The sequence below is a fragment of the Cavenderia fasciculata genome (assembly GCF_000203815.1).
Source record: "Cavenderia fasciculata unplaced genomic scaffold Scf_Dfasci-G-b-205a01.r1-3, whole genome shotgun sequence".
NCBI classification, from domain to species: Eukaryota; Evosea; class Eumycetozoa; order Acytosteliales; family Cavenderiaceae; genus Cavenderia; species Cavenderia fasciculata.
Genome location: NW_004457737.1, coordinates 279,896 through 307,087, shown reverse-complemented (window position 1 = coordinate 307,087; position 27,192 = coordinate 279,896). Strand labels below are relative to the sequence as shown.

Below are 27,192 nucleotides of genomic sequence, written 5' to 3'. Positions count from 1 at the left end.
TAGTATATATATAGATATTATATGTGTAATAGTATCTGCTGCTGCAGTTGTATCTTTTGGCATGAATCAAATCATATGATACTGCAGCTGTAATACGTATTTGTCGATTTTTGTGAATTAATTTTAATTTTTTTTGAGACTCGGTTTTCAGGTGCAACTATTTTTTTTTCGCTCGTCTCGCTTGACTTTGTGCTGGCTATTTTTCTTTATTCTTCTTTTTTCTCTTTTTATTGTTGTTTGTTTGTTTGTTTCTACCTGTCGTCGATAATAATAATAATATCATTTTATTGTTGTTATTACTCACTACCCCATCAATCACACATTTAAATACACATCAATCGAATCAATCAAATTAGAGATATACAGAAGAGATGGCAACCCATTTGTTGTATGAAACCAGTACCGGTTTCAATGTATTCAGTCTTACAGGCACAGAATCAGTACAAAACGTTCAAGTACAAAAGCAATTACAAAACTATGAAAAGTTTGCATCGGTCTGCAAGCCAATCGGTGCACTCCCATTCAAGTCTGCCGGAGAGGCTCTCGAAGCCATCAACACCATCTCTGAAGGTTTGATCACCGACAACTTGAAGGCATTCCTCAAACAAACCTTTAAAAAGTCGACCGGTGTCATCTTGGGTGTCAGCGACAACAAGTTGGCTGCAACCATTCAAGAAGAATTATCAATTAGTTGTATTGCTAATGCTGCTACTCATGTATGTTAACAAATGAAGATAGAAATAGATAGAAAGTAATAGTATTAATATGTATATTTTACATCTTATTAGGAAATCTTCCGTTGTGTTAGATATCATTATCCAACATTTGCAAAGGTAGAGGTAGAAGATTTGACCAAGGCACAACTTGGTTTGGGTCACAGTTACTCACGTTCCAAGGTAAAGTTCAATGTACATAAAGTAGATAATATGATTATTCAATCGATTGCAACACTCGAACAACTCGACAAGGACTTGAACACCTTTGTCATGCGTATCAGAGAATGGTACTCGTGGCATTTCCCCGAACTCACCAAGATCATCAAGGACCCCATCCACTATGCCAAATTGATCAAGTTGATCGAGGACAAGGCAAACATCAGCGACGCACTGCTCGGCGACATCGAGACAATCGTCGGCGACGAGACCGTTGCCAAGAGCGTCTTGCAGGCTGCCCGTGCCTCCATGGGTACCGAAATCTCAGTCATCGATCTCGAGTCGATCATGCATTTTGCCAACCGTGTCATCGACTTGCTCGAGTACCGTAGTTCGCTCGAACAGTACCTCACCAAGAAGATGCGTGATTGCGCACCCAACCTCCAAGCCTTGATTGGCGACCGTGTCGGTGCCCGTCTCATCTCGCGTGCCGGTTCACTCACCAATCTCGCCAAGTACCCCGCTTCGACCGTCCAAATTCTCGGTGCCGAGAAGGCTCTCTTCCGTGCCATGAAGGTTCGTGGCAAGACCCCCAAATACGGTATCATCTACAACTCGTCCTTTATCAACTCTGACAAGGTCGCCACCAAGAACAAGGGTAAGATCTCTAGATGTCTCGCCAACAAGATCTCCATCGCCACCCGTATCGATTGTTTCTCTGAGAATCCATCCGACAAGTTTGGTCTCACCCTCAAGAAGCAAGTCGACGATCGTGTCACTTTCTTCACCTCTGGTGCTACCCCAAAGAGAAATATTGATGTTATGAGAGAAGTTATTAAAGAAGTTGAACAAGGTAAGAAATAACAACAAAACAAACAATTATTTCCAGAATTATAAATATTAATATTTCCATTATTTTATTTTCCATATTTTTCTAATCTAGATTTTGCCAATCACAAGAGAACTGCTGATGACTTTGAAGAAGAACACAATGAAGAAGTTGAACAACCAAAGAAGAAATCAAAGAAGGAATCATCAAAGAAGGAAGAAAAGGAGGAAGAACAACCAAAGAAGAAATCATCAAAGAAGGAATCATCATCAAAGGAGGAAAAGATGGAAGTAGACGAAAAGAAGGAAAAGAAGGACAAGAAAAAGGAAAAGGAGTCGTCAAAGGACAAGGAAAGCAAGAAGGATAAGAAAAAGGAATCAAAGGAGTCAAGCAAGGAAAGCAGCAGCAAAAAGGACAAAAAGAAATCAAAATAAGTCATGAGCACATTTAATCCATTATTCACCATCCCCCCTTTAGTACTATTATTATAATTATATATATATATAAATTTTGTTAAAAAAAATAAAGAAAAAAAATAGAAATAATTTAAAAAATAACAAGACACAAAAAAAAAAAGATTTTTTTGTAGAGTAAATACTTTTTAAAATGTAGAATATAATATTTATTGTTTGTTGTATATGTTAGTAGTATATATATATAATATATAATATATAGATGGAAATTGAACAATTTAGAATAACTTTATTTAATAAGTTTATTAAAAAGTTGGTATTTAATCATGTTAGATGGTTGAATCGAACTAGATCGATCGATGGTAGGGGAAGATCTATTGTTTATAAAGAGATGGATTCTTTGGAATGGTTGATTAGACATAGACAATCATTACCTTCATTGTTACGAGACAAGATATGTAAGGGGATTGGAGGGATTAGATTCCCATCACTAGCTGCTATGGTGTTGATGGCCGAGATGGAGTTTGACCTATTTGAAAGGGTGTATGTACACTTTGAAGCAAATGGTATCAAACAACACCACACGATACTTGACAGTGCTGCAAAGCAAGGACGTGTTGATATCGTTGAATATCTAGTGTCTCGTCAACACCCATTCACCAATCATGCAGTTGAAGATGCATCTAGTGGTGGTCACTTGTCAATCGTTAAATCGTTATTAACATGTGACTATATTCAAGAGTATTGGTATCCTTCACACGATGCTTACGAGTATGCAGCAAAAGGTGGACATTTAGAAGTACTACGGTACCTGGATGAATGTCAATTCATTGAAAAGAATGCTGCGTCGTCTGCTATCGACTTGGCGTGTCAACATGGTCATGAACACGTTGTACTATACTTGTTGGAGAATAGAAAAGATATAAAGTATACTAAACAGGCTAGGTATCAAGCTATATCTCATGCCAATGTCAAGTTGTACAATTTACTTGTTGAAAGTAGTGATGCCAAGTCAACTTCGGCTGCTCGTAATGTAGACTTGTACCAATATACAATCAAACAAAAGGAAACAACCAAGCTTGTTGAAAGAGGCAACTTGGAGGCATTCTTGCATTTCTATCAACTTGGGATCACCTCGTTGGCAGTGTCGTATCGGTGTATTCAGTATGCTATCAAGTCGGGTAGTGTAGAGATGGTCAAACACTTCTTGACCAACATGAACAACTACTTTGACCATACATTGGACGAAATTGGAGAATACACATTCTCAGAGTGGGTCAATACTGCCCACCACACGGGCAATATCGATCTTGTCAAACTATTGTTTAGCATGTTTCCTTCAACCTATCAAATGTTCTTTAACCCATTCCTCGGAGACAATGTTGACATGGTTCGCTTTTTGTATCAAGATGCAATGGTCAACCCGGCAAGATGGGACAAGACACCGAGAATACATTTCAAAAATCTAGATACTCTTGTCAATCGTTTGGAATGGTTGCCTGCCGAGTTTTACCTCGACCAACAAAACATTAAAGATGCATTTATTCGCAATGATATACCAACAATTGAATACCTACTCGAACTACAAATGACTGGTGTGGCAGGCCGGACCTTTTCACTTGGTCTGGTGATCAATGAAATCACCTCCAACAATCAACTTGCATTTCGTGTCTTGGATATGGGCAAATCGGCCACTGACTCTGTCAACTTGGAAATATTACCAGTACTTGCCAAAAAGGGTAATTTGGAATTACTCAAACATTACATGACATTGTTTGTACAAACTAGAGGACACACATTTACACCCAAAGACAGGGAACAACTATTTGTTGATGCAGCCAAGGCCGGTCAAGTAACAACTGCAAAATACCTCTACGAGAATGAAGAATTCATTCACCCCACCAAACCAATCGACCCATTACTTTTCCAACAACTAGTGGTTGGTGGGTACCTTGCTATGGTCGAGTACCTTCTTTCCATCAAATACAGCTCATTGTATGTGGTCAATGCCGATCTTTTAAGTGAGGCTGCATTGAGTGGTGACTTGGATATGGTGAGATGTATACTCTTGTCGAGAAAGGGGTTGTCTCTGACTGCCAAAGTATTCCAACAAGCCATTACAGCCAACAGTCTGCAAATTGTTCAATACCTATTATCCAAAGTTCCCAAAAAGTTAGACGCATCCAAATATTTTAGTGACACTAGTTTTAATGGTGCCATTGGTGCAGGCAACATTGGAATCATCAGAGAGTTGGAAACATACTCTCAAGCAGTTCTTTCAAGGTGCACACTCGATGTTGGCGTATACATCTATTCTGCTACACTTGGCAATGTAGTCATGTTGGAACAAGTCTTAAAAAACAGGTTAATAACAAAACCTACAAGATCTTTAGTATTCCTTCACGAACAAATCAAGAAACAAGGTCATCATACATACCTTAAAATGTTTATAAAATTTGAATCTCAATCAAATACTTAAATAAATTAATAAATAATAATATGTTTGTTTTTTAATTTAAAGGAATTGGTAGAGGACTCTGCGACAATGCGCACGATGTCCTCAACAGCCAGAAATTAGCCAACCCCTTCTGGGACAAGAGGATTTCTCCAAAAGATGTGCAAGAAGGAGAATTCCTCTAGTTTTCTAAATACCTACTTGATCGCATTTAGAAAATTGGCAGGTAAGTTATCTTTCAAGTGTATTGTAATGTTTGTATTTATACTAGTTTTCCAATTAAACCTTGCAATCCCAATTTATATTGTCAATATTTCAACAACAATAAAAGTAATAATACTTTCTAATCTATGTTGATTCAAGAAATTTCTTGAATAGGTTGTGTATGATGCAAAAAAAAAAAAATATGATTCTTTCTTTACTTTTATAATGGTTTCCAATCTAAAATTCTTATGTTTGGTAATGCCTTTTTAACATTATTTTCATAAACTTGTTGTTCTTCTTTTGGTCGACTGAGTGATGTGCATGGGTTGGCAGTGAGTAGTAACTTTGTTAATTTAGGACAATGCTTTGATAGTATATCCAAAGTCTCTTGTAGGTTTTCCAATTTGTTGGAGAATAAAAAGAGTGATTCCAAATGTTCCATATTTATATTTAAATTATTTAAACTTATAATTTGATTACTTGATAATGATAAACTAAATCATAAATTAAAAAATTAGATTAGTTGATACAAAAATAGACATCATCGGCTGCTAAACAACATACTTATTAATCTTTGTATTATTTTCCAAGTTTGACATTTCTTTAATTTGGTTTGCTCTTAAATCCAATAACTCCAAATCAACTAGTTTATCTATATTTGTTATCTATTTTCACAAAAAAAACAATTGTTAATAATAATAAGTATAATATATATTGTATTAGTTTACTTACTTGTTGAATATTATTTTTTGAAAGGTATAGTTTCTTTAATGTTATTATATTGTTAATTTCTTCTGGAATGTTTGGTAATTCATTGTTGATAAGATGTAGTTCAGTGAGTTTATGAAAGTAGGTTGTAATCGAAGGTGATGCAATGCTTGTTATAAAATTACCAGAGATATCAAATATCTGTGAACAAACAAAAGTATTATTTAATTAATAAATCAGATTTAACTATAGTTGCTTAATAGTATCCCAATACATACATGGTATTTATTCAAATCATCATCTTTATTTATATGTTTTGATAAGGTATCTTTATCAACTTCTACAAATTTAGAATTGACAAGATTAAATCGACCTGGAATCTATATACATAATCAAAACAGCATTAGAACAAACAATCAATAGTATGTTAAATAGAAATAGTAATATACATACAATGACACTCATGATTAATTGTGTATATGTGAATAAATGAATGATTAAAAACTATGATGAAACGAAAAGCATTATCATTCACCACATTCGCGACACTTCGAATCATTGTTTAATTTAATTAATATATATAAATTAGTTTGTTTCTGTACTGTATATAATCAATAGATAATGTCAGACGAACCAATCAATTCAAAGCAGCTTGCAAGAGGGTTGCACAAAGCATCAAGACATGTCGACAAGAATACATCAAAAGGGAAATACAAGAAGCAAGAACGTCTAGTCAAAGAACAACAGGTCAAGCAACAGGCAGAGTTGGAGCAGACCGAGGAATATCAGATGGTACAACCAAGATCGAAATACAGCAAGAGAGTCATTCAACAACAATCACGTTCTACTATTGAAGAACTAGATAGAATGAATCATACAGCTGAACGTTTAAATATGCAAGATTTATTAGATTCTTCTGGTATGTCATTTAATGGTCATAACAGAAAGATAGATAGATAGATAGATAGAGCAAGTTTAAAACTAATATTTTGATATAGTTGATTTCATTCCAAGTTTATCATCAAAAGACAATACTACATCATATGTTCAAGATTATGATGAAGATGGTGATGATGAACTATCAAAAGACATTGATACATTCTTAAATATTAATATGGGAGAGATTGAAAAGATGATTCTAACAATCCCAATGCCAAAGAGATTAGATATTGATATTGATTATTTCGTATGTCGTACAACAACAAAAAGTTATTTTTAGAATAATTACTTACCTACTAATTATTTATTTGTAACAATGTATAGGATGGATTAAATTTAGATAAAAAACCAACACCTGTAACATTACTTTCAAGAAAATCAAATAGACATTTAAGATCTGCTGGTTCATCTTTACAACAACCACAACAACAACAAAATATTAATGTATCTAAACCATCATCACCGTCATCAACAACAAATACACAAAAACCAGTTCCAATTCCAGTTTCAACACTCACTACTAAAGAAAATAATAATAATAATAATAAGGAATCAAATTCAGTACAAGATAGTAGTAATCAAGATGAATCAAAAGATGGTTTACAAGATTGGTTAGATACAATTATATAAAATAATATTAATAATGAATATTTATTTGAATATTTATTTAAATATTTAATTAATTTATTTAATTAATTTGGAAATCAACAAAATCTTCCATTTGATGAATTAGATGATAAGCTCTATATTCATGAAGTATTGGATAAGATTCAAGGGCATGAAGATGGATATATGTTTTGAATCTTTCAAGTTGACTTCTTTGTACGGCGATGTTTGCTATGATCATTGCCCACTCGACTTTGAAATCCTCGTTCTTTGCTGGTGCGTCCTTTAGGTTGAATTTGGCAATTTGCATTAGCAGTGACAAGAGGCCATTGTCAATTGCATAGATATAGTTTTGTTGGGTCAATGTAGAGATTGCATTTACAAACAATCTCAAAAGAATGACATTGGTGGCACGAAGCTTTTCATCTGATGAGAATACTTGTAAAAAGCAATTGAGTATTGCTAAGAGGTACCCATTCTGAGCGAGATAGTTGGCAATATCATTGATGGTAGTGTAACCACAAACCAACAAGTTTAGATATCTATTCAGTAATTCCATATCATGTATCGTGTTGCTTTGTATCATTGCAATGTGGAATGTTTTAAATGTTTGTTGTGCAAAACAATAGAGTGGATCCTTTTTCCATAACGATGTCAATGCAAAGAGAATGTACAATTGTTGGTGGATGGTGGTTGTACTGGTAGTTGTACTGGTGGTTGTACTGGTAGGGTTAGGGGTCATTAGCTTTTCAGTGAGCATATCAAACACGCCTGTGAGCTGACACGCCTGTCTAGATATTTCTTCGCGGTCAAATAGTTTGTGTAGCGCATAGCACGTCGAGTCAAAACTATCTTGTAAACCTTTGGCGTTTGAACTGTCCAACTTTAAAAAGGCCACAAAGAATTTGTTGACAATCTGGATAAACATGGGTAGTGTGTGGTCGGTTACCTGTGGGTTGACGGCGACAATGAGTTGAACAATGTCAGACATGTAATGTTGAATCGATGGTCTAGAATCGATAAATTGGTTGAGTCGTGTCAATAATGGGTGAGTGGCTTCTTCGGTGAGTGCTATATTATTCAACATTGTGAATATATTGGTTAATAGACCCCTTTTTTGACATGCCAACAAATCATTTAACAGGACCTGCCAAATATCCTTGTTTGTCGCTTCAATGATTTCATTGATCGGGTCCAACAATTCAGGAAATTCCGATGTCGAATAGAATATTGCAGCTGACAAGATACCAGATGCAGAGAATTTAATACTATTCTCATATTGATCGACTGTCAAATTATTGTATACTGCCGGTGATCCTGACTTTAACGGCACCAAATCACTTGACCAATACAAATGGAATAGGTTGGCCATTGTATCCTTGTCAAGAGCTGAAAGTAATAATTGACCACCATGAAAAGAATCACTAAGATCCAATGACACCATATCAAACAATGCATTGTTTGTCAATAACAGATATCGACCATCACGAATATTTGATTGAATCTCTTTAATTTCATCAAAGTATGAACCAAGAATAGATGGATATTCTTCAGATTGTTCTTTTGGTATTCCAACCATTTCTAATTGTTTATTAAATTCTTCTTTTTCCTAAAATAGTAAATTATATAATATATTAGTTAAAAGAGTAATTTGAATATATATATATATATTTATATTTACAGATGAAAAGATACCAAAAATATCTTTTTGAATTGAACGTAATAATTTAACATCACCTCGTTGAATTAAAGTATAATCAATACTTAGTATAATATAGATGACTCTAATGATTGCTTTTGCACCACCATAGATTAAATAATTGGTACTTGTATGTTTATCTAGTGAATGTATACATTGCATCAATGCATGATAGATATTTTTATAATCTAAACCATCCAATTCTTTCATTGTGCCATCTTGTTGTTTCAATACTAGTGATACGACATCATCAGAATCACTTTGATTTGATGTCTCTAACAATTGATCTATTTCTAATACTAATCTTTCAATTACATCGTAATAACTTGTTGTTTTAGTTGATCTCTCTAATTCCTCAACATCTTGAAGATCTTTGAATTCCTTTAACAATCAAAAAAAAAAAGATAGAGTTAGAAACAATTAAGATTCTTTGGTAAGTTGTTTGTTACTATCATCTTATCTTACTCTAACCAATAAATCAGCAGTATCAAGTATATCTTTTACTTGAACAACCATATTTATATAAATAAATAATATATTATCTTATTCTTACAATCTTAACAAAAAAAAAAAAATGAAATTAGAAGTCTAAGTCCCACTCTTTGCAAACTATTGAAAATGAAATTAATTTATAATAAATTTAATTTATTTATATATTAATAGTAGATAGGGTATCTCTATCTATTAAGATGATGATATGGTTCCATTATAAATCACTATTATCTTTTTCATATACATAAATATGGTCTGGCCATACCAACCCTAGTTTTAGAGTCAAAACTTGGCGAATTGATCACTGTGACAAGTACGATTCCAAAATTTTCCTTTTAATGTTGTAAACTCTGGGAACCAAGAATTCTCAACAACTGAACCCAATGCAACACACCATTCACGAGGGTTTCCAGGATGGTATTGGTTTTCGATTCTACCGAGTTTTTGAAATGATAGGTCTTTTGATTTTGGCAGTCTATCTAGTCTCTCGATACAGAGTTGGAGAGAAAAGTCTTTTAGAGGGTTAATGTGTATTTCCATTCCCTTGGGTAATTTCTCGGTAGACTCTCCACATAAATCAACTACGATGGTGTAGTGGGGAGAATATGGAGTGGAATATGAATCTGGTTGGAATTCATAGGTTACTAAATAGACATCACCTACACGTGATTCATCTTGATTGGTTGCAGATAACTTATTCATTTTCTCTAAATAACCAGTTGATGGATTAAATTTACTAAATAATATTCCCATGATAGATAGATTGATAGATGATATAAATAAATATTGTAATTATAAAAAATATAAATACTTTTTAACAATATTATAAAGCTTTTTATAAAAGGGTAAGAACCCTTTTGAAAAAAGAAAGAAAGAAAGAAAGATGAATTAATTCATTTATTAAATAAATTAAAGTTAATAGTAGATTGATATAAATTTAATATATATGTAAAAAAATTGTAGATATATATCTACTGATGAAATTAATTCATTTATAAATTATATTATATTTAATTAATTTCTTTTATGCATTAATATTGACTTTCCATTAAGGATCATATGTCTTCTTATTTTCTTTACTGCATGGTAGGCACCAACTGAAAGACAGGCAGCACCAACGGCACCAACAACAATACCGACTATCATTTTCCATTTTTCATCTTGTTTTGAACAGCCATCACCATCGCTTGCAACCAACAATGGCGTAAAGTCTGGGTCAAGTAAACATTCTTGGCATTGTGGAAGTGTGATTCCAATGACGACAACCGATTGTTCAGAAGAATCAGAAGAATCCAATAATTGGGTTTGATTAATGAGGAGTGTTTGTGAATAGGTTGATCTGCCATCTGCCAATGCAAAGTCAATGAATCTTCCATTGAATTGTACGTTATCCTTGATGACTCTAAGGTATTGAATGTCTCCAAAATCACCAAAGGAAAATGAATCCACCGGTGTTGTTTTGCAATCGTATTCGATCGATTGCTCATTGTTGATTGTTGTTTTCAATAAAAGCAAAAGAGTTGCAACATTTGAAGAGTATTGCCAACCGGCGATAGACACAGATAGCTTGATGGCGTTTGGATTGATCGTTAGGTTTTGTGTACCAAATGGTATATTTCTTGGTTGAGTTGAAAATGAAACGTTGGCTGTTACTTTGGTATTTGAAAGTGTATGGTTACTCGGAACCACCAATTCATAGACTGCATTTGTTAGATCAGAGTTCTGATCTGATGTAATATTTGGTACCCAACTACTTGTCAACAACTCTTTTAAGATTTCATTATCTAATCCTCTTTCTTGAATTCCAATGATTTGAAATCCAAATTCAACACCACCAACTTGAATGGTAGATGATGGTGATGTATTATTTGGCGTAAATGTTGTATTTTCAGTGACTAATCATATAAACAAATAAATAAGAATAGTTAATTATTTATTTTAATATTATTATTAAACTTTACATACATTTAGTAGAACAGTTATCAACAGGGTTATATTTATCTTGACATTGACATTTTCCATTATTATCACAAGTACCATGTCCATAGCAATTTTGAGTTGTGGTTTCACAGGTTTGTTTTGGGGTTGGAGTTTCTCCTCCTCCGCTGCTGCTGCTGCTGCTAGTTGTTGTACCACCACCCGATGGCAAAGGATTGATAAATATCAAGCAACGAGCTTTACTATAAATCGATCCACTACTATTAACTTGAACAGATGCAAATCCAAAAGTTGTTGGTGATGATTCCAAAGTGCAATTGATGTTGTGTTGCGATTTATATGTGATATTGCAATTCATGGTATTATTAATCATGATTAAAGTATTAACTTGTCCAAATGGTCCAAAATCACCGTATAGACTGATAAATCTTTGTTCACCTTGAATACTTTCTACATTTGCACTCGTAATAAATGGGTATGCTAAAATAAAATAAATAGAAAAAAACTAGTAAATAAATGATCCAAATATAAAGGAATTAATTTAGTTTGAATATATATATATAATACATACTTTTAGAACAATTATTATAATAACCTCCTCCTCCTTGATTACTATTACATTCACAAATCCCACTCAAATTACATTCACCATTTCCATAGCAATTGTTTGTTGTTATTGTACAATATTGTTGTGGTGATTGTATATCAACTTGCTTGAATGTGGAGTACCCATCTACTGTTATATTAAATGTTGCAAGACCCGAGGAAAGGGGGAGGTCAATTTGACAATTGATGGTAGTATTTGTAAAACTAACGTTTATGCATTCCGAATAATTGTATAGATTATTCTTATTTGAAACCGATACAAGAGCACTAGTCAAATAGTTTCCAAAAAATCCTACCAACTGGATCAATGATCCGTTTCCAATATAAGGACCTTGTTGAATAAAACTATCAACAATAGGATAACCTAAAAAAATAAAAAATGACAAATTAATATTTGGTTGAAAATGATATTTAATTGATAATTACTTTGATTATATTGTACAGTGGTTGAATAATTGTAGTAAGCATTGAGGATTGAAAGATTATATTGACCAAAAGCAAGGTTACTATAATAAAATGTAAAAATCATATTATTATCGACGTAGCTATTCTCTCCAGTATTATTAAGTTTTGTTGAATGGGGAATATTCGTATTGATCATTGAAAATACAATAGTCATTGTGGCTTGTTGATTAGGTGATTGTATCAATATAACAGATGATACATTGAACCCAGCCTCTATAACTTGGAAAATTTGAGTGTTTGTAGTGCTACTAAATTGAATGGCAAGGTTTTGGGTTGGAGCATTGGGTGATACTGATGGAAGAGTGGCTGATATTATTTTGTTTGGAACTATGGGTACGAGCGTGTTTCCGAGTGAGGCATAACCCCAGCCCAGGTTGGTCCCAGAAATAATTGTTTTTTTGAATATGGTAACCAAATTTGTGCTGGCAAATGTCATTGGACATTGAAAATTGGCAGGAGGGAGCATACCGGTTGGAGGATAGAATTTAGAACCATCGTTATGGCACCAATAACAAGGGGGAATTGATGTAGCCAAAGTTTCACGTAAATCTAAAAACTTTAGACCACATAAAGCAGTTTCAAGTTCTAGAGGAACAGCAAGCAAAGGATTGTCAGATAAATCAAGCGCCAAATTTCCAGTTGTATTTGCCAAAATTGTATCAAAATCTATATCTCCTTGAAGCACACCATATTTAAATACTCTAAAAATAAAATAAAAAATCATTATATTAATATTATTGAAAAGAAAAAAAACAAAACTTATATATACTTACAAACTTTCTAGATATGAAGGAAGTGTAATACTTGGAATGGTAGTAAATGATGAGTTTGGAAAAGACAAATGGTAAACAAGAGGAAAAGATACAAAGGGATATTGATTATTAAACATTGATGTATATTTTAGAGATGAACTAAAAAAAAAAACAAAAAAAAAATTATTAATACTTTATATTATAATTGTTTTTATACTAAACAATTGTTTTTTTTTATAATGTTGCATACATTGATGAAAGATTTATAAAATTATTAAGAGAAGGTTGAAAAGTTAAACCACCACCATAAAAATCACTAGAGAGAATATAAAATAAAATATTGTTAGTATAAACAAAAAGTGCATAATATTTATAATTATAATTGCATTGATTTAATAGCTGAAAGGGAGGCAGAACCAAAAGTTACGATTGCATTTGGAGGGGGATCAACAGGAGTTTCAGGAAATTTTATTTCCACAAGTGTTGAATGGTTAACAAAGAGTTGTAATTGATTAGATCCTTCTGGGAAAATACATTCTCTAAGGTATAAAAAAAAAGAAAAGAAAAAGAAGTTTAGTCATCAATCGTTGTTTTTTTTTTTTTACATACAATGTAGTCATTTGAGGAAAGGTAGCAGTAGTAAAGTTACCAACAGTTTTCAATAAAGAAGGGCCAGAGAATTGATGACCACCTAGTGACAGTGTGGTCAACTTTGGAAAAGAGATGGTCTCATCGAAATTAATTTCAGTCAACATTTCATTACCGTAGACGGTCAGGTATTGAATATTGGGATTACTCTTTAATGTAACCGATTGGCTTGTAGTAAAGTAAAAGGACAAATAGGCATCTTCTAGGTTAGGTAGTAACGAAAAACCATTTGGAATCTGTGTCATTGTTGGATCCTTTATGATACTAACAGAATAGAAATTGGATTATCACGTGATAGTTAGTTTTGTCACAATATCATCATTATCATTATCAAGTCACCTACTATAAATGTTGAATTGATTGACAACATGAGGATATTTTTTCAAAAAAAGACTGTGATGGATCAGCAACCGATTGTAGCCCATCGCCATTGTATTGAAAGGTATCAAGCTTGGCGAATAAAAGTTGAAGATTGGCATCTGGCAAACCATTGTCTGTACTTCCAGGAATAATACGACTATAGTACAAAGAAATGTATTAACAATTATTTGAGTTACCAATTGTTGTGAAGAGTAATAGAGAGAAATACATACATATCAGTGACATAAAGGTCAGAGCAGGTAAAGAACGGTGATAGACAGAGATCTCCTGGGATATTCATCTTGTACCTGCGTGCAAACAAAACAAGATGATTAATTTCAATACTGTTTAAAGTATAGTTATGTGATGATTGATGATGACTTACTGTTTGATGATCCATATGGCAGAGTTTACTAATCATGTGATGATGATGTTGTTAAAAGTAGATAAAAATGGTTGATGTTACTTTCAATTAATGATGATGATGATGATGAGATGACGATGAGTACTTACATTCATCAATAAGTAGTTGTGATTGAACGAGAGGTACTACTCCTAGCAGAATAGCTATAAAGAATAAAAAGGCATTGTTTAGAAGTATTATACCTCTATTATTCATTTTCTTAAATAAATAAACAAATCAAATATATATCTCTTGAATCTCTTCTTTGTTGAAATGTAATTACATATCGTAAATAAGGAAGGACATATTTATAATCATTGTTTCAAAATATCTGAAACATGTCGATTCGATTTTCAATCGTGGAACTTGTGTTCTTTTGTGTCATTGTATTTTCACCAAGGTTACATTTTGATTTGCTACTTTATATATATTCTAGAATGATACAGATTTATGTAAATATTAATACACTGAAACCCAAATGGTACATGATCATCTTTTATTCACAATTTTTTCTTTTTTTTTTGTTTAGTTATCAAAACAATGCATAATTCCATTCAGGAAGAAGCTCTCCTGAAATGAAACTTTGCCTGCCTAACATACACACCAGTTGGCTTGTATTTACTAAATGATCGGCCCATAATAGATAGAGATAGAGATAAATAAATAATAATATTTGAAAGTAAAAATATATAAAATAAAATACTATATACATTGAAAAAAAGAAAGTAATTTATTTAAATTTAAAATTTAAAAAGTAATATCATAATATTGTTTGTTAATTTCAACATCACCTTTTCTTCTAGAGATATCCTTTTTGGCACCACTAATGACAACTGCTTTATGCATATTCTTCATTGAGAAGAAGACCTTGTTGGCATCGTCAGAGATCTTTTCAACCTTTTTATCCTTGTTGATGAGACATTCGACAAGTTTGTCTTCGAGTGAGGTGGCTTGCACGGTGTAGTTGTAGTACTCTTCGTATTGTTCGTCGGAGCTTCTGACACGTTCGAGGTATCTCTTGGCCGACTTGAGGAATACACGTGCGGTCATGTGATCACCCTCGGTGGCCATTTGAGCAGCATGTTGGGCAAAGGCAATGCCGAGGAGACCGACATTGGCAGACTTGTCAGAGACGGCACGCTTGGCGGTCGATGGAAGGCTGGCCGACACAACACGCATGCATCTCATACCATCAAGCTTGGTGTACTTGATTTGCACTTGGAATGGGTATTCGCGCAACACGTCCTTGGCACCAACCTTGGCACGTGGTTGGAACAAAAAGGAGAGATCAGTCTCGTTGGTCACATTGCTAAACTCGCGTACTACTCTACTCAGTCCTTGCTTGGAATCATACTTGTTAAATTCGAGATGGGGATGCAAGATGACTGACATTTCAACGTCGGTGGCAATAACTGGGTTTTGTGTAAGTTTACGGATTTCACGGGCCATTTCGAGTGGGTGGATGGTTGTGACCTTGCCCTTGGTGTCTTCAGAGACACGTCCAATCACACCGAGATCAATCTCGCAGCCGCTGATACCGAGGATTGACACAGAGGTCTTGTTCTTGTTGGCAAAGGCTGTGACGCGTTCGTAAAAGGCGCGGGCTGGTGCGAGGGGCATGTCTTCGATGGCGCCGAGACCCATGTTGGGCATACCGTCCGTGCAAATGACAATCTCACCAAAGGGACGCTGGCCGGCGATAGCGGCAGACACCAATAGAGCAGGTCCGAGAGCAGTCGATTGAATGGGTTCGAGTGCCTTGACACGCTTCTTGAGCAACTCGTTTCCTTCGCAGACACGTGGCAACGACTCGTAGCTAAACTGTTTGCCAACCTCGACCAATGTATCGTACTCGTCCAACTTGTCACCCGTCACAGTTGTACCGTCATCACTCTCCTTGAATCCATGTACAACAACGTCGTTGGAAAAGGTGACCAATACAACACGTTTGTTTGGGTACTGTAAATTCAAACGGTCCAACATTGTAGGAATACTTGTTTGGATACATTCTAATCTTGAAATGAATGATGCTGATGAAGAGGATGAAGGAGCAGCAGCGGCACCACCACGACCCTTTGCACGAAGATTCTTCCATTCAGTTTGTAGGGATGGGATTTCACTTGTAATACCCATCGATCCCGAAACATCAATACAATAGACAATGATTGATTCTTCACGCGATCCCTTTGCTTCAGCAGCGGTAGCTGGAGTTGACAAGATATACTCTACATCATTCTTGCCTGGAATTTCGTCGCTTGCCAACTTGATATCTTTGTTTACCTGCGAACAAAACTCGCATTTCCAATCGGTTGTCGATGCTCCATCACCCGATGATTTATAAATATTAGAGAATCGGTTGAGGATGACATTACATCCATTACATGCGAATGGATCACCAGTCATAATAGTAGAGTTGGATGACAATGAACTCATTGTACTGTACAATACATTACTATCAAGTGCAGGTGTTGTAATATTACCTTCCTTTTTTGATGAAGTTGATGAAGTTGATGAAGTAGATGTAGATGATGACTTGCTACCAAATAACTTGCTTAACAATCCTCCTCCACTTGATGATGATGATGACTTGCTCTTACTCTTGCTTTCCGATTCTAGTGCTTTGAGACCTGGAATACAACATTGCTTACGATAAGAGTCTTCAATGGTAGGATCATACTCGTCGACAAAGTGACCTTGGATAAACTGGATGATGATGGCTGACTTGCCAACACCACCGTCTCCAATCACAACGATCTTGTAGACCATTGATCTACGAGGGGTGGAACGTACAATCGCAAAGAATGTCTCTTGCACATTCTTGGCAGTCTTGGCCGACGTCTCGATAAACAAGCAGCCCAGACTTCTAGCCAAGCTCTCTCCCTCGGCTGTCGACACTGCACGCTCCGATGTTCTGTCGACCTTGTTTCCAACGATAATGACAGGCGTGTCATTACAATCCTTGACACGTTCAACATGTCTTTTGAGAGGTTCAACCTCATCAAATGATCTTCTATTCGTCACATCATACACAATAACAAAACAGTCTCCAGTTCTGACATATTGGTCTCCTACAAATCAAAAAGTAAAGTAAGTATTCATATATATATTTCTTTCTTTTGATTGTATACATACTCATGCAAGAGTATTCCTCTTGTCCGGCAGTATCGAGAATGTCTAATAGACAAGTAGAACTATCAAGGTTTGTTTTAGAGTAGATAGAGGACATGTCCATCGTACCGACATTGACATTCTTGTACTCTAACTCCTTTTCTTCAAAGTGTTCTAGTTGTGGTTCACCTTGAAATAATATATGTTCTGATCCAATCTCCATTTTTCTTTTCTTTTCTTTTCTTTTGTTTTAGTTTGTTTGTTTGTGTTGAATGATTAAAATACTGACGATACTTTGGTATATATTTACAAATAGTATTTTAAAAGGTGTGATGATGATGATGATTATGTTGTTGGATAGATAGATTAGATAATGATACAAATACAAATAAAGTGTTAGTTTATTTATTAAAAAAGAAAAGAGGAGGATGATGAACTTTAAATCGACCAGCGGGATAGCCCATTTATAAAAGATAAAAAATCTATTTTTGCCGCAGCAAACAAACCCTTCCAGTTCAAATTTTCATCGAATAATTTTGATCAAAAAAAAAAAAAAGAAAACTGCAAAAAAAAAAAAAAAGTGGTTAAAAAAAAACAGTCAAAAGGATAATCTTATCACTATGAAAAGAAGATTATTACCTATAATCCAATAGGGATAATAAAAATATTTTAAAAATTAAATTTTTTGTTTATTTTTTTTTTTTAGTAATAAAAAATGAATATTATACCAACATCATGTTTTTGGTGAGTTCATTGTTTTTTTTTGTTTAATAATCAGTTCCCTCAAGAGATAATAATATTAGAGTTGTTGAACAATCAATCAATTCAATGACAACACCACCTGTCAAAGGTAGACAGGATCATTGATATCCTCAAGCCTCAAGTGTTCTCAAAAGAATTCCTCCTACCGAGGATGAAAAACATGTCATGAGGAAGGCATTAAAGTGAAGGGAGTCACCCAATCTTTTATTTATTCATATTTCTTTTTAGAATAGTCCAACTCGAGTTAACAACAAGGTAAGCAAGCTATCAAACAATCACATTATCAAAAACATTTTAACTAATCATCAATCCAATTCTTCTTCTTCTTCTTCACTCTTTCAACAGTACGAATGTTGAATTCCACAATTCAGCCAATCCGTTGAACTAGACCCAGCATTCAACGGAATTCTTCTTGGTGCTGATCAAACTGTCGGAGATGACAGTTACTGTGAAACTGATCCATATCCAAAATGGAAAATAATAATGATTGTTGTATCCACAATTATTATTTTAGGATTTGTTACCTATGCCGTCATTAGAATGGCAAGGAAGTGGTACCGTGATAACCACGGTAACAATCTCAACCGAACAGTGAGGGATCCAGACGCATCAAGGATATACAAGGTAAGCTAGCAAACAATCACATTATCAAAACCATTTTTACTAATCATCAAATTGATTTATTTGTTCTTCTTCTTCTTCTTCTTCTTCTTTTCTTTCCTCTTTTTAACAGTATTCTGACTTTCTCTGTTCAAAAATATCTGGATCAATGATACTAGCTGTTGCGACTGTTGGTTTTGTCGTATTGTTTTGGCTATTTTAAGAAGAGAAACCAGAAATATATTTTTTTTGCATTTAGAGTAAAAGTACTTACTTTTGACAAGTATTATAATAATTCTTTTTTGTTAGATCCATTAACTCCTTTTTTACTTGTTGGATAACACCAGCAAGTGATAAATGGTTAATGAGTCTAATAGAAAGGAATTGTGTTTTCTAAATGATATCAATAATATTAATAAATGGTCTAGCTAGATGGAGGTTACTTTTGGTTGGGAATGGATAAATAAATATATATATATAAATAAAAATTGGATAATCTATTGCTCTATTGTGTATAAACAAATAATAGTGTATGATTTAATAATTATTATTCTAATTAGTTTTCTCAACTCTTCTCTAATAATATTTGTTTTTGAAGTTCACTTATTTTTTTTTATTGTTATAAAATCGGTCCTCAAGACTTATAATATTATAAACTTAACTTTCAACTCTAGAGTTGAGATGAACAAGATAGGAAGCAGTTTCATTGATATCTAACCTAAAGAATAGATTGTACTAGTATTAAAATAAACCAAACAAAAAAAAAAGAATAATAATAATATTAGTACATGTGGGAATCATCATGATCTTCTTCTTATAATAATAATAATCAGTCATTAACTGACTTCTTCACAGCTTACAATACCATACCATCGCGAATGACAACACCAGTTGCTACATATAATAACAAAGGTAAGAGCAGATTAATGCAGTTCGCATTTAAGTGTAAAATCAAACTTAATATATTATTATTCTTTACAAACCAGCACCAAAGGATTGGGATTTTGATGATGTAAAAGCATGGATAGAGAACATTAAAGACGAGTACCCAACAGGCACAGAATTTGATTTCAAAAGCTCTTTTGAGATAAAGGGTTCTCTGCTTGTTTCTCTTTCAAAGGACAACTTTAAAGATAAATCACCTCGCTTTGGCTTTGATTTATTTGATAACCTTCAGAAACGAATAAATGACCACCAACTCAAACAACAACAACAACAACAACAACAAGGTACGCTTACGAACAATCACATTACCCAAATCATTTCTACTAATCATCACTATTTGTTATTCTTCTTCTTCTTCTTTTATTTCGACTATATCGTACAAGATTCGAGTTCGGATCATAACGGGTTAATATCATTGCCAAGACCCAATCATGATAACATGCCAGTCTTGGAATTGTCTTTTCAACAAAAAATAGGTGACTTACTTGGAGTACCAAATTGTAGGCTGGTTGTCAAAGGAAGACGAAGAATTGGGAAATCATTTACCCTCAAGTATGTTGGAAGACAATATCAAGAAAGTGGCAGGGCAGTAATCTTTGTGGACTGCTCTCGAGACATTGAATCGTTTTTCGAAAAGTTCCACACAATAGCTACCAGATCAGTAGTCCCACCACCACCTGTCCGACCAACAAGAATGTCAACATTTGAACCACTACTTCGATGGTATCTTGACTGTGGAGCTATTGTCATATTGGATGAATTCCAAATCCTCCCGGGTCATTTCTTTGATGGTCTTCGTGTAAGTTGGCATTTGGGACATTATCCTCTTCTCTTCTTTATTAACCAGCATTCCAATTTAGAGCGTATTAGACGTTGGTCCATTCAAGGGAGCTATTGTCCTCGTCGGCTCTCACGTCACACAAATCGGAGCGGAGCTCAATCCAATCCACGGAAGATTTTTCGAAACAATTTGGTTTAAACCTCTCTCTGCCACCAAATCTTTCAAACTCGTAAAACAGATCAATCCTCAAATTTCAAAAGAGCAATTTTTAACAATCTACGCTGCACTAGATGGAGTAATTGGATATTATGATACTTTTATAGAGGTAAGCCAAAACATAAAATATAAACCAAGGTTTGAATTCGTTTCTAATATCATATTTTTGCCCGCTCAAAAAAGGATATCGTTCATCCCTCCCCACATCAGATGGAAATGACTATTCAAAATAGACTTTCTAAATTATTCAACTCGGCCACTCAGTACGTCAACGAGCTCAGTGACTTCCAAGTTTCACTTTTACGAGCAATTTGGAAATTAAATGGCAAAAACATCATTACAACCTTTAGCAAGGAAACTGACTGCCTTTCTGCAACTGTAGAGAAGCATATCGACGATCTGATCAATTGCAAACTGGTGGTTGATAAGAAGTGCTACTTTAGTAACAATCCAAATCGTTTATTTGTTATTGACAATCCATTCAGAGCGTCATTGGAGTCTACTTTGGAAAAGTACACCGTTTTAGAAGGATTTGTTTTGGAAGAAATTGCAAGAAGTCATTTCAAACAATATATTGCTCGCTCAACTGTATGTTACCGCATATGTGTGCGGAAATATTATTTTTACTAACACATATGATCTAAACAGGGGCGCGACGTTGAGGTTGACGATAGACACTGGGCTTCAATTAATGCAGAGATCGATGTCATGGCAAGCAGTGGAGATGGACATTACTATTGGGGATCATGCAAACGATCATCAACCAAACAAAGCATCAAGAATCTGCTTGCCCATGTCTATGCATATGTTTACCAACTCAAATCTCACAGTCACGAAAATGGAATGCACCACCTTTTTTTTATCAGTCCATCCAATGATACAGACAAAACTTTGGAGAATGCAAAGGCCATTTCAGCACAAACAATACAGGAGAAGTGCTTTTCCATGTTCCCACAGAGCCATCCAGAGGGGTTCACTTTCAAATTCACAATTAACATTGGATCTTGTCAGTCATTGGACATTGAGACACTGTTACTCACATCCATTCTCTCATCATGATCAAACCATTTTATTCACCTTTAGAAGGTCGACTATTGATCTTTATTTTTATTCAAGTTAAAATAAATACATGAATTAAATTTAAACAAAAAACACAAATGAAGATTCTCTTCAAGCGACTTGAATTAAATTTTAATAATTTGATTTTAATAGTAGCAGTAGGAGTTTTCATAGTAGTTTGTAGTAGTACTATAGTTAGCACATACATATATACACACACACACAATGGACAAGACATTAGTACCTCCTTCACTTGAAGGAAGTGTTCAATGGAGTAATGACATGTTTAGTCCTTCATTGCAAGCAGCCATCAATGACATCATCCCAAGTCAAGACCCAATCGATCGTCATGACTTTAACCCTGTTACATTTATCAACGATAACTTTACTTCTGGTATGTCATCAACACAGAATAGAATAGAATAGAATTGAATTGTAGAAGTTTGAACTTGATCATGATGATGATATTGAATGAACCTAGGTTTTACTAATCGCGATCAATCACAATCATATCTATCAATATATATTTAGAACAATCATTGGTACATATTGATTCATTTATGAATAAATTACATATAAAGATTCACAAGATTGATGAAGAGATTATTCAAGAGGTTAGATTACAGAGTTCAACTGGGTCAAAGGGTAAAGAAGACCTAGAGAATGCAAAACGATCAATCAATGAACTACTGACAAAGATTGGTGACATTAAATCAAAGGCTATCAAATCTGAACAAATGGTCACAGAGATTTGTAAAGATATCAAATCATTGGATTGTGCTAAAAAGAATTTAACAACTGCTATTACAACTTTAAAAAGATTACATATGATGGGTAAGAAACAAGTAAAACTAAATTGAATAGAGATAGATATATGTATATATATTAATACTTTTTCTTTTATTTTCTTTTTTCTTTTTAAAGTTACTGGTACAAAACAATTAAAAGAAATGGTAGATTTAAAACAATATGGTAGAGTTGCTAATTTGTTAGAGGCAACATCACAATTTGCCGATGGATTTAAAGATTATCGTGATTCACCAAAGATTGCATCATTGTATAGTGAATTGGAGGCGATTAGAGATAAAGTAAAGACTCAAATCTATGAAGACTTTAGAAACTATATCCCATTCACAAGCAATCAACTCAGACCTGGTGAAGAGAATAGATGGAAGAGTGCATGCTACGTGATCGATGCTCTTGGCGCCTCTATGAAAAATGATTTCCTTCATTGGTTCTATGACATTCAATTGGCCAACTACAAGAGTGCCTTTGGTCCAGGCTCTGAGCAAAACAGTCTAGAGTATACCAAAAAGAGATACAGTTGGTTGAAACGTCAATTAAAGGTATTCTCTGAAGAATATGCAAATGTATTCCCTCCAGAATGGAAAATGGAAGAAGAAATTACTTTTGCTTTTTGTGTTGCTACAAGGTAAAAAAGAAAACAAAAAGAAGTAGTATAGAATAATTTATTAATTAATTATATTTATTTTTTAGACGGTCATTATCAGATATTTTACAAAATAATAGTAGAAATATTGATATTACTGTATTATTGAATGTATTAAATATAACTATAGAGTTTGAAAAGCATATCTATGCTTTATTTGCAAAGAATTCAAAGGAATCACCAAGAGTAAATATAAATATAAATATATACTCATACATGAATATACTAACAACCGCCGTACTTTTTATTTGTTTTTTAGTTATTATCAGAAGATTTAAATAATAATAATCAAAATGATTTTAGAGGAGAAGAGGAAGAAGAAGAAGATGAAGATGAAGATGAAGATTTTATGGGAGAGAAAATGGAGAATAATCAACAATCACCAACTACCAATGGAGTTGTTGAATCTGTATCGGAACGTTATAAACAAAGACTCAAAAAGAAAGAGATGGAACGTAATGAGAGTAGTACTTCATTGTCATCGGATCCAGCTGGCAAATCACCAACGATGGTTTCAAAACCAGTGGTAGAATTGCGTTCATACGAAAGATTCAAGGGTATCATCTCTCAATGCTTTGATCCATACATGGAGTTGTACATCAAAAAAGAGGATCAAGAATTTGAAGAAACCCTTCGTAAACTCGAAAGTGAAGAGAGATGGTATGTTGATGAAGATGCCATCAACAAGGTACTCTCTAGTGCCACCGATCTCATCATGTATTTCCGTTCTGCCATGGATCGTTGCTCTACCTATTCCAGAGGTCAAACCTTTTATTCTCTATTTATTCTATTTAAAAAATATCTTTCTCAATATTCTACCATTTTATCAAACAAAATTCATATGTATGTAAAAGAAAAGAAAAAAGAAAAAAAAGATAAAGAAACAAATAATATTTATTAATTAATTTCTATTTTCTATTTTAGGGATGTTGGAAGAATTCATGAACAATCAGAGGACAAGACAATATGTTTTATTATTAATACATCTGAATATGTAAACAAGACGATTAATCAAATTACAGAAAGATTCAAGAGAGTGATTGACGGACCATACGTTGAAAAGATTGATTTGAAACCTGAACAAAATGAATTCTCTAGTGTCATTGCCAAGGCGATTAAATCGTTGGTTGGTGGTATTGAAGCACGTCTTGCACCACATATGCAGACCATGACACGAATCGATTGGGTTAACCATCAATACGTTGGTGATCACTCACCCTATGTCGACCAGATCTTGATGATCATCAACGACGCTAGCAACTTGATTGTTGCTCATCTCTCAACCGCTCACTACAAATATTTCTGTGATGTATTTGCTGCTAGCTTTATCTTTTCAGTCACACAATCCATCTACAAGTGCGAAAAGATTTCAGAGATTGGATCACAAGGTATTCTACTCGATATCACAACTATCAAGACTTGTTTCCTCGAATTACCAGGCAAACTCAAAGACGGCACTTCACATACCCGTTACACAAACCTCGTCAACAAGGAGTTTGGTAAAGCCGAAGCTATCCTCAAGGTGGTTGGGTGTCCAAACGACGCTTTGGTCGATACATACAATGCTCTCATCCCCGAAGGTTCAGACAAGGACTTTCAAAAGATCATGGAACTCAAAGGTATCAAGGCTGGCGACAAGACTGAATTACTCGAGAAATATATAAACAAGGTTGATAAAACTCTTTCCTCTTTTACTAAATTCTTTGGTCAAAGAAATATTAATAAATAAAAAAAGTAATAAGTAAATAACAATTCAAAACTACAACACGATCAAACTGAAGATCGGTTTTTTTTTTTTTTTTTTTGAATTTTGCTGACGAAGCGGGCAACCCTCTCTCACTTGAAGTTCTACCCATTTGTTTGATAAAGATTATATTATTAGATATATAGAAAGAATGAAGTTTATTGTTACATTGGTCACTCTTTTAGTTATTGCAGCTGCAGTAGTATCATCACAAGATCTTCCAGCTAGTGAGGTTGTAGTCCTTACAGAGAAGAACTTTGATTCTACCCTTGCTAGTGGAGGTAATTGGTTCGTCAAGTTCTACGCCCCATGGTGTGGACATTGCAAGAAGCTTGCTCCTCTTTGGGAAGAACTTGCTACCAAGACTGCCAAGGACGTTGCAAACTATGCCAAGGTTGATTGTACTCAAGAAAAGTCTGTCTGTTCTCAATTCAAGGTTAGAGGTTACCCAACTCTTATGTAGTATGTAGAAATTAGATTATATAGATATATAGAATAGACTATAGAAAAGAAACTAACCTCTCTTACTCTTATCTATCTATCTATCTATTGTTGTTATTTTTAGCTTTACTGATAATGGTAAATCATATTATGAATATCAAGGTGAAAGAAAGATTGAATCATTTAATTCATTTGCTGCCAAGCCAACTGGAACCAAGAATGCTGTTAGTGGATCAGTTGAATCTACTGGTGGTGCTGCTGCTCCAATTGTTGAACTTACCAAGGACAACTTTGACCAAACCTACAATGGTAAATGGATGGTTGCCTTTTACGCTCCATGGTGTTCATACTGCAAAAAGTACGTTCCAACCTTTGAAAAGATGGCCAACAACTACAAGAATACTGTCAATTTTGCAAAGATCAACTGTGAAGTTGAAAAGGAAATCTGTCAACTCTACCAAATCCCAGGTTATCCAACCTTTAAATTGTATGTAAATCCCAAATAGTACTGTATGATAAGATTGATTAAATGGTTTATATTAACCATTTAAATATATAAATATATATATATATATTTTAATATAGCTTTGAAGGTAAGGGAATGAAGGATTTCTCTATGGAACCAACCGAAGCAAACCTTAAGTTTTATTTGGGTGCTGGTAACATTGGTACTTTTGTTCACAATAGACCATGGAACAAGACCTTTGATTTAGTTCAAGTATGTTAATTACAAATTAATATTATTATATGAGGGATCTAATATTAATTTTTCAATTCTTTTTTTAGAATGCTATTATTGTATACGTTTGGTTATTCCTTGGAGTTTTCTTCACTTTAGGTTTATTCCTTGGATGGGTTTTCTTCTCACCATCAAAGCCAAGACCAGTTGTTGCCAAGTCCTCTGAACAACCAACTACTGCTGTTGAAAAGGAAATTAAGCAAGATTAAATTAAATTTAATTTAAAATAATAAAATAAAAGATACACTAAAATCCCCATTAACGAAAAAATATTATTTATTTGGTACCCTTCTTTTTGAATATTATTGTTGTACATATTTATATATATAATTATATAATGTCCTCATCTATATAATTATATAGATGTCCTCATTTTGTGATGTTGAAGACGAAAACAAGAAAAGTATAGAAACTCATCGAGACGAGTTGATAACAGAGAGGGACGGATTACTAGCAGCAAAGCGATCCTATGAAGAAAGAGAGGAGGACGAGCATCAAGCGTACAACAGACTCACAAAAGTAGAAGATCTCTTCACTCTTCTTGTGAATGATGGAATCAGAAAAGATGATAAAATTCAAGCAATAGAAGAACTATCTAGATTTAGCCTGTCAATTACGAAACGTAACAAAAGAAACAAGACAACGAATCATGATTCATATCTATCACAGATGATAGTACTTTTAATGATTTCATTCCAACAAGACATAAATCAGTATTAGACACAGTGTCAATAACAAGAAAAGGTAAGTTTAATGAGATAGATTTATTTTTAGACGTATGCAACGTTAGATTTAAATTTATTTCATCTACAGGTACCACTAGCTGATCACCAATACCAGCTATCTGCACCTTACTTTTTCTTCTTTCCGGAATCTTCCACGTCCATTTTGTCATCATCCTAGAGAGTAAATGAGAATGGATTAGATTTATAGAAGCAACGGTGTCGATGTCGACGAA

General features: G+C 34.0%; 12 protein-coding genes across 12 annotated transcripts; 6 read left to right on the top strand and 6 right to left on the bottom strand.

The window, feature by feature from the left end:
- Positions 1-371: 371 nt before the first annotated feature.
- On the top strand, positions 372-4,593 carry nol5a (NOP5 family protein; the record flags this gene model as incomplete). The annotated part of the gene is made up of 6 exons (XM_004362375.1): positions 372-716; positions 789-1,725; positions 1,816-2,055; positions 2,314-2,348; positions 2,377-3,059; positions 3,444-4,593. The coding sequence occupies 6 exons, from the start codon at positions 372-374 to the stop codon at positions 4,591-4,593; spliced, it is 3,390 nt and encodes a 1,129-aa protein (XP_004362432.1).
- A 400-nt stretch (positions 4,594-4,993) lies between these two features.
- DFA_02823 (uncharacterized protein) lies at positions 4,994-5,946 on the bottom strand (the record flags this gene model as incomplete). Its single annotated transcript, XM_004362374.1, has 5 exons — positions 4,994-5,267; positions 5,338-5,438; positions 5,506-5,682; positions 5,760-5,861; positions 5,935-5,946. The coding sequence occupies 5 exons, from the start codon at positions 5,944-5,946 to the stop codon at positions 4,994-4,996; spliced, it is 666 nt and encodes a 221-aa protein (XP_004362431.1).
- A 156-nt stretch (positions 5,947-6,102) lies between these two features.
- DFA_02822 (uncharacterized protein) lies at positions 6,103-7,050 on the top strand (the record flags this gene model as incomplete). The annotated part of the gene is made up of 3 exons (XM_004362373.1): positions 6,103-6,400; positions 6,480-6,689; positions 6,761-7,050. 3 exons carry the CDS (start codon positions 6,103-6,105, stop codon positions 7,048-7,050), a joined length of 798 nt encoding a protein of 265 aa, XP_004362430.1.
- Positions 7,051-7,108: 58 nt separating this feature from the next.
- DFA_02821 (uncharacterized protein) lies at positions 7,109-9,241 on the bottom strand (the record flags this gene model as incomplete). The annotated part of the gene is made up of 3 exons (XM_004362372.1): positions 7,109-8,635; positions 8,708-9,106; positions 9,191-9,241. The coding sequence occupies 3 exons, from the start codon at positions 9,239-9,241 to the stop codon at positions 7,109-7,111; spliced, it is 1,977 nt and encodes a 658-aa protein (XP_004362429.1).
- Positions 9,242-9,499: 258 nt separating this feature from the next.
- DFA_02820 (uncharacterized protein) lies at positions 9,500-9,970 on the bottom strand (the record flags this gene model as incomplete). The annotated part of the gene is made up of 1 exon (XM_004362371.1): positions 9,500-9,970. One exon carries the CDS (start codon positions 9,968-9,970, stop codon positions 9,500-9,502), a length of 471 nt encoding a protein of 156 aa, XP_004362428.1.
- Positions 9,971-10,231: 261 nt separating this feature from the next.
- DFA_02819 (uncharacterized protein) lies at positions 10,232-14,287 on the bottom strand (the record flags this gene model as incomplete). The annotated part of the gene is made up of 11 exons (XM_004362370.1): positions 10,232-11,112; positions 11,183-11,635; positions 11,727-12,125; positions 12,188-12,532; positions 12,695-12,927; positions 13,000-13,137; positions 13,229-13,294; positions 13,365-13,517; positions 13,588-13,890; positions 13,970-14,143; positions 14,220-14,287. 11 exons carry the CDS (start codon positions 14,285-14,287, stop codon positions 10,232-10,234), a joined length of 3,213 nt encoding a protein of 1,070 aa, XP_004362427.1.
- An 849-nt stretch (positions 14,288-15,136) lies between these two features.
- cpras1 (type A von Willebrand factor domain-containing protein) lies at positions 15,137-17,720 on the bottom strand (the record flags this gene model as incomplete). The annotated part of the gene is made up of 2 exons (XM_004362369.1): positions 15,137-17,457; positions 17,522-17,720. 2 exons carry the CDS (start codon positions 17,718-17,720, stop codon positions 15,137-15,139), a joined length of 2,520 nt encoding a protein of 839 aa, XP_004362426.1.
- A 492-nt stretch (positions 17,721-18,212) lies between these two features.
- DFA_02817 (uncharacterized protein) lies at positions 18,213-19,256 on the top strand (the record flags this gene model as incomplete). Its single annotated transcript, XM_004362368.1, has 6 exons — positions 18,213-18,234; positions 18,276-18,347; positions 18,493-18,514; positions 18,631-18,751; positions 18,774-18,850; positions 19,169-19,256. 6 exons carry the CDS (start codon positions 18,213-18,215, stop codon positions 19,254-19,256), a joined length of 402 nt encoding a protein of 133 aa, XP_004362425.1.
- A 260-nt stretch (positions 19,257-19,516) lies between these two features.
- On the bottom strand, positions 19,517-20,135 carry DFA_02816 (uncharacterized protein; the record flags this gene model as incomplete). Its single annotated transcript, XM_004362367.1, has 4 exons — positions 19,517-19,594; positions 19,725-19,753; positions 19,843-19,984; positions 20,103-20,135. 4 exons carry the CDS (start codon positions 20,133-20,135, stop codon positions 19,517-19,519), a joined length of 282 nt encoding a protein of 93 aa, XP_004362424.1.
- Positions 20,136-20,243: 108 nt separating this feature from the next.
- On the top strand, positions 20,244-21,921 carry DFA_02815 (uncharacterized protein; the record flags this gene model as incomplete). The annotated part of the gene is made up of 6 exons (XM_004362366.1): positions 20,244-20,304; positions 20,455-20,603; positions 20,665-20,939; positions 21,035-21,389; positions 21,450-21,573; positions 21,668-21,921. 6 exons carry the CDS (start codon positions 20,244-20,246, stop codon positions 21,919-21,921), a joined length of 1,218 nt encoding a protein of 405 aa, XP_004362423.1.
- Positions 21,922-22,085: 164 nt separating this feature from the next.
- Positions 22,086-25,039, top strand: DFA_02814 (Vps53-like domain-containing protein; the record flags this gene model as incomplete). Its single annotated transcript, XM_004362365.1, has 6 exons — positions 22,086-22,254; positions 22,392-22,694; positions 22,785-23,292; positions 23,358-23,496; positions 23,570-24,153; positions 24,235-25,039. 6 exons carry the CDS (start codon positions 22,086-22,088, stop codon positions 25,037-25,039), a joined length of 2,508 nt encoding a protein of 835 aa, XP_004362422.1.
- Positions 25,040-25,205: 166 nt separating this feature from the next.
- On the top strand, positions 25,206-27,061 carry DFA_02813 (disulfide-like protein; the record flags this gene model as incomplete). The annotated part of the gene is made up of 7 exons (XM_004362364.1): positions 25,206-25,516; positions 25,620-25,982; positions 26,081-26,213; positions 26,282-26,416; positions 26,598-26,856; positions 26,904-26,978; positions 27,009-27,061. The coding sequence occupies 7 exons, from the start codon at positions 25,206-25,208 to the stop codon at positions 27,059-27,061; spliced, it is 1,329 nt and encodes a 442-aa protein (XP_004362421.1).
- Positions 27,062-27,192: the final 131 nt, after the last annotated feature.